We start from the raw sequence: 12,738 nt of genomic DNA on the forward strand, positions 1-12,738 counted from the left end.
TGCATTTTATTGATAAAGTGTGAACATACCACTAAGGAGAAAGCTCAAAAGAAAAAGTGAATTGCATATGGGCCCATTTGCGATATTTGGTGAATAAAGCTGACTCTGATTTTTCATTCTGATAAGCAAGGATTTGCCAAGTGATCAACTCTCATTGGTCATATGTCTTTTTTTCAACCAAGCTAACTATGTAACTATCATGTCTATACCAACCTATGCTCTTATACTATTGTATGTTTTAGTAGTATACTCATTTGGCATGTTGAAAAGGTGTTGTTAGTTCTTACAAACATTACTCCTGCTCATCTTTTATATGTACTCAGCCTTATCTTACATAAATGTTTACAAGCTATACCTCTGTTTATCACCTTGATTGTACTGTGTTTGGAAGGTCCTTGTGTAGCAGTATACAGTGGGATGCGAACATTTGGGCAACCTTGTTAATTGTCATGATTTTAATGTATAAATCATTGGTTGTTACAATAGAAATTGTCAGTTAAATATATCATATAGGAGACACACACAGTGATATTTGAGAAGTGAAATAAAGTTTATTGGATTTACAGAAAGCGTGCAATAATTGCTTAAACAAAATTAGGCAGATGCATACATTTGGGCACCACAAAAAAGAAATGAAATCAATATTTAGTAGATCCTCCTTTTGCAGAAATTACAGCCTCTAAACGCTTCCTGTAGGTTCCAATGAGAGTCTGGATTCTAGTTGAAGGTATTTTGGACCATTCCTCTATACATAACATCTCTAGTTCATTCAGGTTTGATTACTTCCGAGCATGGACAGCTCTCTTTAAAGGTAACCTTAAGTCTGATAAAAAAATGACATTTACTCACCTGGGGCTTCTCTCAGCCCCCTCGCCGTGTCTCAGAGATCCTCCCTTCCTCGCTGGCGACCACTTCCGGTTTGGCCGTCACCAGCCAACAGGCATAGGAACGCGAGTGATTCTTCGCGTTCCCAGCCATAACATCGCCCCCTATGCTGCTATTGCGTCCTCCTGGCCGCAATAGTAGCATCGGGGGCAATATTGTGGCTGGGAACGCGAAGAATCACTTGCGTTCCCATGCCTGTCGGGTCCTGATGACCAAACCGGAAATGGCCACCGGCGAGGACGGGAGGATCTCCGAGACACGGCGAGGGCACCGATCGGCTGCAGGGGGCTGAGGGAAGCCCCAGGTGAGTAAATGTCATTTTTTTTTTTAGCAGACAAAGTTACCTTTAACTCACACCACAGCTTTCCAATTATATTCAGGTCTGGGGACTGAGATGGCCATTCCAGAACTTTGTACTTGTTCCTCTGCATGAATGCCTTAGTAGATTTTGAGCAGTGTTTGGGGTTGTTGTCTTGTTGAAAGATCCAACCCCGGCACATCTTCAGCTTTGTCACCGATTCCTGGACATTGGTCTTCAGAATCTGCTGATACTGAATGGAATCCATGCATCCCTCAACTTTGACAAGATTCCCAGTCCCTGCACTGGCCACACAACCCCACAGCATGATGGAACCACCACCATATTTTACTGTAGGTAGCAGGTGTTTTTCTCGGAATTCTGTGCTGTTTTTCCTCCATGCATAAAACCCCTTATTATGCCCAAATAACTCAATTTTAGTTTCATTAGTCCACAGCACCTTATTCCAAAATTAAGCTGGCTTGTCCAAATGTGCTTTAGCATACCTCAAGCATCTCTGTTTGTGCTGTGGGCGGAGAAAAGGCTTCCTCTGCATCACTCTCGCATACAGCATCTCCTTGTGTAAAGTGCGCCGAATGGTTGAATGATGCACATTGACTCAATCTGCAGCAAGATGATATTGTAGGTTTTTAGTGCATTGACTATGATTGTTCTCACCATTCGTCGCTTCTGTTTATCCGAGATTTTTCTTGGTCTGCCACTTCGAGCATTAACTTGAACTGAGCCTGTGGTTTTCAATTCCCTCAGTATGTTCCTAACTGCGGAAACAGACAGCTGAAATCCCTGAGACAGCTTTCTGTATTCTTCCCCTAAACCATGATGGTGAACAATCTTTGTCTTCAGGTCATTTGAGAGTTGTTTTGAGATCCCTATGTTGCTACTCTTCAGAGAAAATTAAAAGAGGAGGGAAACTTACAATTGACCCCCTTAAATACTCTTTCACAAAATTGGATTCACCTGTGTATTTAGGTCAAGGGTCACTGCGCTTACCAAGCCAATTTGAGTTCCAATAATTAGTTCTAAAGGTTTTTGAAACCATAAAATGACACCAGTGCCCAAATTTATGCACCTGTCTTATTTTATTTAAACAATTAGTGCGCACTTTCTGTAAATCCAATAAACTTCATTTCACTTCTCAAATATCACTGTGTGTGCCTCCTATAGGATATATTTAACTGGCATTTTTTATCTCAATAATAAACGATTTATACAGGAAAATCATGACAATTAACAAGGTTGCCCAAACTTTCGCATTCAACTGTATTTCACTATGTATCTGTTTGATCCCAGCTAACTTGTTGACATGTTTTGAAGAAGATATGCATGAATGAATTTTCAGCATATTTGTTGCTAAGATGCAGTATTCTTTATTCATAGAAGTGCAGTCCTACATACAAGGTTAAACCTAAGAAAATATAACAAGGATACCTGCACGTGAACAAGCGCCACACCGGCGCGAAACGGCTGTCGCGCAGTCCTCTTACCCCCTGGCCACCCTCCCGCACCCGTCCATGGCACAGGTCAGATCGATTCAATACATATGTATATGAGCAAAAGCTGTTACTGCATTTGTGCCTATCCATCCACCTGCTGATGTTAACCAATGGAGAAATAAATGTGTTTTAAGGAAGCAGTGCACGGACTGTCTTGTATGTACTGTATATGAATGATTTGAAACAACCTGTTTGCACGCTTCCTCACACAAGGAACCAAGTTTCGGCAAGGAACAGGACGGGGTTGTCTATTATATATGGTGCAGCAGACCCAATCATCCCCCCATCACTGAGTGACGGGAAACCAGCATCTTTTGTGTACTAAGAAAATATAAGCCGATTGAAATATGGATGAATATGTTGCGTATGTATTCCTTCTGCTTATGAGGTGCTTCCCATCTACCCTGCCATCTCATTGGACACTGAATGAGCATCTCCATACTGCAGTTAGAGAAAACAAACAGAATCCAACCATTAGATATTGTTATGACATGAATAGAATAAGGATGGTCATGCCTAGGAGGATGTATGGAGGGGCATGATTTGTTTAATCTGCTGCAAGATTTGCAAAGCTCTGATTTGCTATGAGCATATCCTGCTTTTAGCACATGATCATGGCTTGGAAATCAGAGAATTATATAGCTATCTATACTGAATGTAATGTTGCCTCTTAATACAGAAGGTATTTGCTATAATTTAGCTAGAGTGACCAGACGTCCCGGATTGCCAGGGACGCGTCCCGGATTCGGGGTCCGCTGTCCCAGGCTGCATGAGGTCCCGGGAAACGTCCCGCTTTCAGCAGCGGGACGTCCCGGCCTCGGGACTCTGGTCACTCTATCCTCATGAACTGGCAGCGGCGTCTATAGACGCCGTGCCAGTTCATTGCCCGCAGCCCCGCTCCAGCCTCCTTCTTCCGGTGTCTGTTCCGACACCGGCAGGCGAGCAGGGCTACGGCAAGATGGCTGCCGAAGGCCTGTACTGGAGACTATTTGTGTCTCCAGTACAGGGCTTCGGGCACCATCTTGCCGTAGCCCTGTCAGCGCGGGAGACGAGCAGGAGGAAGGTGGTCCCGGGAGCAGCGCGCGAGAGGCCGGAGACTTCTGCCAGGTGAGTAAATGCTTTCTTTTCCAGGTGAAATTTGCTCCCATTACGTTGCTTTTCTGGTGAAATGTTTGCCCGCATTGCGTTTCTTTTCTGGTGAAATGTTTGCCCGCATTGCGTGTACTTTCTAGTGAAATGTTTGCCCGCATTGCGTTTCTTTTCTGGTGAAATGTTTGCCCGCATTGCGTTTCTTTTCTGGTGAAATGTTTGCCCGCATTGCGTTCACTTTCTGGTAAAATGTTTGCCCGCATTGCGTTTCTTTTCTGGTGAAATGTTTGCCCGCATTGCGGTTCTTTTCTGGTGAAATGTTTGCCCGCATTTCGTTTCTTTTCTGGTGAAATGTTTGCCCGCATTGCGTTTCTTTTCTGGTGAAATGTTTGCCCGCTTTGCGTTTTTTTTCTGGTGAAATGTTTGTCCGCATTGCGTTTCTTTTCTGGTGCAATGTTTGCCCGCATTGCGTTTTTTTTCTGGTGAAATGTTTGCCCGCATTGCGTTTACTTTCTAGTGAAATGTTTGCCCGCATTGCGTTTCTTTTCTGGGGAAATGTTTGCCCGCATTGCGTTTCTTTTCTGGTGAAATGTTTGCCCGCATTGCGTTTCTTGTCTGGTGAAATGTTTGCCCGCATTGCGTTTACTCTCAAGTGAAATGTTTGCCCGCATTGCTTTTCTTTTCTGGCGAAATGTTTGCCCGCATTGCGTTTACTTTCTGGGGAAATGTTTGCTCGCATTGCCTTTCTTTTCTGGGGAAATGTTTACCCGCATTGCGTTTCTTTTCTGGGGAAATGTTTGTCCGCATTGCGTTTCTTTTCTGGTGAAATGTTTGCCCGCATTGCGTTTCTTTTCTGGTGAAATGTTTGCCCGCATTGCAGTAATTTTCTGGTGAAATGTTTGCCCGCATTGCATTAATTTTCTGGTGAAATGTTTGCCCGCATTGCGTTTATTTTGTACTGACATGTTGCCCGCATTGCGTTTATTTTGTTCTGACATGTTTGCCCGCATTGCGTTTATTTTGTACTGACATGTTGCCTGCATTGCATTTATTTTATACTGACATGTTGCCCGCATTGCGTTTATTTTGTGCTGACATGTTGCCCATTGCGTTTATTTTCTGGTGTCCGGGGTAACTGTTACTGCATTTATTATTTAATGGTCATAGATGGCTATGTTTGCTGCTTTGTGGTTACGGTATACTATTAGCATCACACAGTTTCTGCACACCCATGATGCAAAGTCTCGTTTGTCCACATCATGGCGTAAACACTGCTTTCTTATGCCTCGCTGTTACATCATTACGTTAGCTCCACCCATACAATGTAATGACCACGCCCATTTTTCGCCGCGGTGCGCTGCAGTCCCCCCCCCCCCCCCGGTCTTCATCGCTGCGCGCTCCTCAGTCCTCCCCACTTTTCGCCACGGCGCATCCCCCCCCCCCTCCCTGTCCCAGGTTGGACCCACAAAAATCTGGTCACTCTAATTTAGCTGTAAGTGAGAAACTGTGGTTTCCCATGATGCATCATTGCAAATCATCTCTTTATGCCCTTAAAAAACAAGGCTGAACATCCAGAACCGCTGGTGTATAGTGAGCCTGTAGCTAAAACATTTTATAGACTTACACCAATCCAACATACATACAGCCTGTTTCAGACTATTTGGTCCTCACTGGATCATGGTATTGATTGATATGGCACTTTTGGATAGGGCTTAAACAAGTACTAAATAATGCCCAGACAGCTCATGGTGGCCCAGAACCACCTGGAAAGGTATAAAGAGCAAAAAGAGACCAAAACAACCTCTATTAAAAAGCAATGCTAAATGCAATTTAGCCTTCTTAAAACTGAAGATATTTGCGACAATTCAGCTATAAGTGGGCAACGGTGGTTTCCCACAATGCATCACTCCCGAATTTGCAAATCATCTCTTTGTGTCCTTGAAAGCAAGACTGCACATCCATGTGGTTCTTGGTCACCATGAGCTGTCTGGGTATTCATGATCACACTGATCACAGTCTTCTCCATGAGTTCTCTTAGACATGATAGTCATTAGTTAATCATACTTGGTCACATGGTTCAAAATAGAGATTTTAGATTTTTTGAGACATCAACTACAAGCATTTTATATGCTTTTGGAACTCCACCAGCAAGATCTCTAAGTTACCCGTCAGTGCCATGGCAAGAGGGTCTTGTCCCCTGTTGTCTTGTTACTTTGACCTTGACACTCAGTCATCTCAACATTAAGCCTGTCATTTTTCATCAAATTATATTTTCCCACACATCAAAATACCACACAAGCATTTGTTGTCAACAAAATCTAGCTAAGGCTGGGAATTCTATTAATAACAAATGTCACTTAGAAATGAACTTCTGGATGAACTCTGAATCCGCCCAGTGTTTTCCAGGTAAATCACATCTATTATGTGGAGTGCATGGAGATAGGCAGGTGGGTGCAGCCCAAACATGTTTTTTTCCATGGCCATTAGTTTAATGTGGAAATTCATTATACCTAAAAGAGTCAGTTACCAATTAAGCAGCATAATGATAAGGTAGTGGCTGGGATTTATAGGACTTTCACTGACTCTCTCTTCATATGCCAGGTTTCCGCGGTCAGGAAGCAAGATTAAACAAGACGGCACTGACTAATGTGCGTGTGACTGTAACCAATATGCAGAATTATGCAAGACTGTGGCAGTGCCCCAGCAGCAGGCACGACATGCATACTGAAAAATGAGGCAACCACAAGCCTACCTGGAGCCCTTCCACACACGCAAAGAAGGCGCAGGTCTGCAGACAGAAGAATTGTTTGGGATGCAAAGAAAAAGCAAGAGAGAACTTTAGCTGATATCCAGGCTTCTCTACAGAAAAGAGGTGTGGATGTTCCACGATACACGATAAGTAGGCACTTGAAGAGAAATGGGCTTCATGGTTGAGTTGCCATCACAGTTTCCTGACCTCAAAGCCAAAATCGACCCATCATGGGTGGCTGGATAGTGTAATGGTTAAGGGCTCTGCCTCTGACACAGGAGACCTGGGTTCAAATCTCGGCTCTGCCTGTTCAGTAAGCCAGCACCTATTCAGTAAGGAGTTTCTTGGGCAAGTCTCCTTAACACTGCCACTGCCTACTGAGTGCGCTCTAATGGCTGCCTCGCAAGCGCTTTGAGTCCGACAGGAGAAAGGCGCTATACAAATACTGCCATTATTATTATTATTATCATTGGCTACAGCAGAAAAGGTAAAGGTTGTGGAGTGGCCATCATAGTATCCTGACCTCAATATCACTGTGCTACTTTGGGTACATTTCTAACCTGAAATTCATGCAAGACAGCCCAAGAATTTACAGAAACTGGAGGCATTTGCTAATAAGAATGGGCAGCTTTACCATCCAGCAGATACTATGGCTATTATCTGCTATGACAATGGGGTTGAAATAGGGTAGCCTCCCTGCTAACCTGGACTGACTTCATTAAAAGGATTATCCTGTTAAGTGTTAACCTCACATGAGTCATACCAGGAATTGCTGAAAGGTTAATGGATTAGGCTTCATGCATACGCTAGTCTTACCACCTGAAATTAGTGTTAATGATCATTCTGGGCAAAAATCCAGCTGGAGCACATGTCCCTGACATCTGAAGCCTTTACTTCACAGCCAATTGCTATTGCAATCCCTGGTGCAAGCTCCAGCTATACACCGCCCCCCCCCCCCCCCACCAACTGCAGAGAGGGGGTAATTTATCACCTGAAGCAATCACAAAGGACATTTATCTCATCTATATGTGGCTTTAGTGTTTGTGAAATCACATACACACCCACAGCAAGACCTTTTAATTAAGAAATTGAGCTTGGATCTGTCAAGTCATGTTCTTGTTGTGGCTGTGTGCATGTCTGCAGTAGCACAACCACTATTTTACCAACTTTTTTAGAAACCGATCTTGACTGGTGTTGCAAATCTTCTTCTAGATGCTTTATAAAGTCAGTAGATGAGATACATCATTCATTTCACTCTACCAAACATCTCGCACAATGCAGTTATGATCACTCTAGCACGGCAAAATTTGATTGGTCCATTTTCAAGCTGCATACATTTGCATACAGAAATTACATAATCCGGCATCAGCTCAGAATTATGGGCATCTCATTGACCAACCCTACAAAACATGATCTATCTACTCATCTCTGTCCCACACACCCACTGCTACATCCTATGTGTCTCCTCTTCCCATCAACAAACACTCTCAATTGCAAATTTCACCTCAATCACATCCCAAACCTGTATGACACCTCATTCTTCCCTGTCTCTACCTTCAAGTCCCCCCACACAGCTTGCTCACTGTGACATCTAAACACATACAGCCGTATTAGAAATTATGCCCATGTCCAAAACTCACTAATACTACACCTATGCCCCTGCCGTCACCCCTACAACACCTCAGTGAGAGCACAATGTCCATTCCAACAACATGCACTCTCCACAACATGCCTCTGCCCACATACAAGCCTGTGCTACAAAGTGCTGCACTCCTCTTCCCTACAAGTGATCCCCATGGATGCGGCAGCTGCCCCTTCCCTTGCCACCCTCCCCTTCAGTCCCCAGATACAAGGCCAGGAAAACTAGCATGCTGCATACTTGTGGCTGGCACCCACTTGGTCAGCATGAGTTTCCCAATTAAAAGTGTGCTATGTCTTTAATAAATAGTTTACCTAAACAAACTTCTACCTAAAAAATGTGAAATACTGTTATATTCAGCAAATTAGAAATAAAGGTTCCAAAATGTTTATACTGGTTGGAGACCCATTGTCATCAGTGAGTGTTCTGCCTGTCACAACTGGCATGCATAACTGACAGAGTTACCCTTAACTTAGCCACACCAGGTGAGAGTCAAAGGGTTCCCTTTAACCACTTAATGACCAGCCAACGCCGATAGGCGGTGGCTGGTCATTTGTGGATTTCCATGAGCGGCCGTTCCATGTCAGTTCACGGCGGGGGGCTCCGTGAACAGCCTGCGAGCCTCCGATCGCGGCTCGCAGGCTAAATGTAAACACGCGGGGAAATAATCCCGTGTTTACAGCAGCGTAAAGGAGATCGGCGATACCCGGCCTCTGATTGGCCGGGGATCGCCGGCATCTGATAGGCTAAAGCCTATCCGCCAATAGAGAGGAGGGAAGGGAGGGAAAGAGAGGGAGGCGGAATATCGATGCTGAGGGGGCCCCCCCGCAAGGCACAAGCAGGCGGCGGCGATCAGACCCCACCAGCAGGATATCCCCCTAGTAGGAAAAAAGGGGGGGGGGGGGTTTAGTCTGATCGCCCTGCCTATTACCCAATCTGTACTGTGGGCTGAAGAGCCCACGCAGCACAGATCAATCAAAACTCGCCTGGTCCTTAAGTGGTTAAAGGACAAGTGAACTGAGAGGAATATCGAGGTGAACATATTTATTTCCTTTTAAACAATGCAGATTTCTGGGATATCCTGCTGATCCTCTGCCTCCCATATTTTTAGTAATAGACTCTGAACAAGCATGCAGATCAGATGCTTCTGACAGAAGTCAGACTGGATTGGATTAGATTCAGGTATGTGATTCAGACACTACTACAGCCAAAGAGATCAGCAGGATACGAGGCAACTGGTATGGTTTAAAAGGTAAAAATAATGGCAGCCTTGATAGCCTTCTCAATTCAAGTGTTTTTAAAGAGAACCCGAGGTGTGTTTGAAGAATGATATCTGCATACAGAGGCTGGATCTGCCTATACAGCCCAGCCTCTGTTGCTATCCCAAACCCCACTAAGGTCCCCCTGCACTCTGAAATCCCTCATAAATCACAGCCGTGCTGTGAGGCTGTGTTTACATCTGTAGTGTCAGTCTAGGCTGCTCCCCCGCCTCCTGCATAGCTCCGGTCCCTGCCCCCGTCCCTTCCCTCCAATCAGCGGGGAGGGAAAGGACGCAGGCGGGGACCAGAGTTCTGCAGGAGGCGGGGAGAGCAGCAGACTGACACTATAGAGATAAACACAGCCAACTCTGACAAGCTGTGTGTCAGCAGCGTGGCTGTGATTTATGAGGGATTGCAGAGTGAAGGGGGACCTCAGGGGGGTTTGGGATAGCAACAGTGGCTGGGCTGTATAGGCAGATCCAGCCTCTGTATGCAGATAACATTCTTCAAACAGACCTCGGGTTCTCTTTAAGTGTTAATTCCAAAAGCAGACCTTACCATTCCAGCATAAACAGTATTCATTCAAACAGATCAGACTAGGCTAAAAAATCCATTAGAAACAAAAGGGAAAAAAGCCCAATAGTGTAGTATGATATTGTCAATTGACCATATAAATGACAAAGGAAAGATACTCACAAAGGTGGGTTTAGAGATTGTTGTTTATAAATGTTGTAGATTCTAAAATAGCTTTATTATTGCATAATGAGCGCATTACTGTGTAACAAACACATACTTAGCCGGTTTGTTTTTGATCCTCCTAGTTACTCCTGATATAGCCTGATGAAGTAGGCAGAGACCCGTGAAAGGTGTTGCAATAATTTTGGAGTTGTGAATAAAGAGATTTTTGTTTGCTGATAAATTGACTTGTGTGAGTCTGTTTGGGGAGGTACCACCTCCCTTTTTAAATGTTTTTTAAATAATTTAATTGATTCTGGTGCCTCTGTTAAACCACCCATAGTAAAAATCCATTTGTTTATAAATAACAGATGATTCATTGCCTCGGACATGAGACTCAAAGGGCTAGTTAACAGTGCATCAGTTGCGCTGCTAAATAATTTTGCATATTAACTCACTGCCCATACAATTCTAAGGGCCTGTTCACATCTCTGCGTTGTAATGGATCACATTATTCTAACTAGCTGCAAGCAGGCTCTAAATGAACGTCTATGTCCAGTCTTCATTGCAGTTTACACACATTTTAATGCTCGTGTTATGCAATGCATCACTGTAAATCCACCCAAACACTAGTGATGAAGACATGACCTCCTCAGAAAGGTAAATCACAAAATTCATATCTATCATAACAGAATGGTAAGGTTTCGAAAAATACAGCAAGTCCACCTGAATTCTACTTGGCTCCCTGGCTGCAAAGAGCTAAAAAAAACAGACATGAGACTAGAAGGCCATGAAACCTAAAAACATGGGAAGCGAGTCATGTTTCACATTTGTGCAAATGGTAGAACTAGTAGAGTTTAATCATCCAATTTGCATGTCCATATTCGATTTTTCTAGGAATAAATAATGAAAAATACAAGCATGAATTCAGAATGTACCTTAGACTTATACCGAACCTGGGTGTTAGGTGGTTAAAAGCTCACCTGAAAAAACCTTTGCAGCCTTCACACGTCATTGCATTGAAGTGGAAACCAGTTGCTTTGTCCCCACAGACACCACAGATCCGGGGAACGTTCTTGTCAAACTCCATGTCAGTATCAGCCATGGATGGGCCTGCTGCCATGTAATCCATTGCTGAAAAACAAGAAGACAACATTTATCATTAACATACGTAACATTATATTTCTTATGAGTCCCTAACCTACAGCCTGCTACATAACAGGAGCTGGAGAAGCCTACTTGCCTGTGACTCCCCCCCCCCCCCTGCATGTGACCCGCACTAGTGGCCAGAACCTGCTACCTTCGCCAGACTTCCACACCCACAGCGATGCGCCTGCGCACTACAGCGGCACACACACACCTGGACGCAGAAACCAGGCAAGTTATTAGGTAGGAAAAGGCTTTACGCAGTAGTGCTTCCAATGGGCTTTCTAATTGTCACTGATGTTCACTTCAAGACAGTTGTTCTTTAAGTCAAACCATGCTTAGAAAGTAGACTGGGGCTGATTCAGAGAGACAGGAGTAAAGGCTGGAGCAAAAATTCCCTTAGGTTTCAGATTGTAAATTAAATGAGAATATACATTACTATGCGCAACCGCACCCTTCATACTTTTTGGTCTCACTTTTTGTCTTGATAATCAGCTTTTCTTCTCAGTGACTCCATCTCCCTATTATTCCCAAAAAGCCACCAAACCTGCTCTCCATTATGGAAACCGATAGATACCAGGAGATTATGGACCCGCTTGTCCTCTAGCTTAGTCACTCCCAAATCCAGGACTTTTCCCGAGCAGCTCCTCTCCTTTGGAACCCTCTCCCACAGCCACTCCATTATACTCTGAGCCTTGAAATCTCCAAACATTCTCTCAAAACACACTGTTCAGACAAGCCCATAATTAGCAGTGGAGGCTCACTGCTTGCTCTAACTCCTCTGTGTCCTTCCCTAATTCCTTCAACCCATTACTCCCTAGATTGTAAGCTTGCAAGGACAGGGACCTCCTCCTAGTGTTTCTTATTCTGGTGTAATTGATCATATGAACATGCACCAATACTGGTGATGTCTCAAACCACTCATCAATATTGTCTGTATTTGTAGTGCTGGTTGTCCTGATTGTACAGAGTTTTGAACCTCTCATGTATCTATGTTCCCTACTACTTATTTTGTCCAATGTACAGCGAAGATATTGGTGCTATATAATCAAACAAGGCAAAACTAACAGCGACCAGGATGATAAGTGAATTTGAATGATGTATATAAGCAAAGTGTATAGAAGCAAAGAGGTGCACAGCATACCTTTTTTTTACAAGGAAATGTGCTTTGATTGCCACTGCAGTACAACTTGCTTCCTGCCCTACCTAGAATTAGCTGCAGGGCAGATCAACCATGAGTGAAGCTCATCTCTTACAATCATCCCATAGATTACTTGGAAGCTTAGCAGGAGGACCTCAAACAGCACATTATATGTATAAAGCATATGGCTAAAAACCTCCCACATTCAAATGCCTAGGAATATTTTTCTCTCAAGTCATGTGCTTATGAATGGATGTCTGATGTCTACAGATGGAACATTCCGCTAGAAAGGAACAAAATGTAATCACTACGTTCATCACCACATATCTCACTATGAAAACTG

At 43.9% G+C, this 12,738-nt stretch overlaps 1 protein-coding gene across 2 annotated transcripts in view; it reads right to left on the reverse strand.

Annotated features, from left to right (window-relative positions):
* The window catches only part of VDR (vitamin D receptor), a 105,909-nt gene extending 94,669 nt beyond the window's left edge, over positions 1 to 11,240 (reverse strand). For both annotated transcript variants that reach the window (XR_011026090.1, XM_068267319.1), the window contains exon 1: positions 11,092 to 11,240. Coding sequence is in view for 1 of the 2 variants with exons in the window: in XM_068267319.1 (XP_068123420.1) it covers positions 11,092 to 11,240 (149 nt within the window). In the remaining variant the exon portion in view is untranslated. The remainder of the gene's footprint in view (positions 1 to 11,091) is intronic.
* Between the last annotated feature and the right edge of the window lie 1,498 nt (positions 11,241 to 12,738).

Source organism: Hyperolius riggenbachi, chromosome 2 (assembly GCF_040937935.1).
Source record: "Hyperolius riggenbachi isolate aHypRig1 chromosome 2, aHypRig1.pri, whole genome shotgun sequence".
NCBI lineage: Eukaryota > Metazoa > Chordata > Amphibia > Anura > Hyperoliidae > Hyperolius > Hyperolius riggenbachi.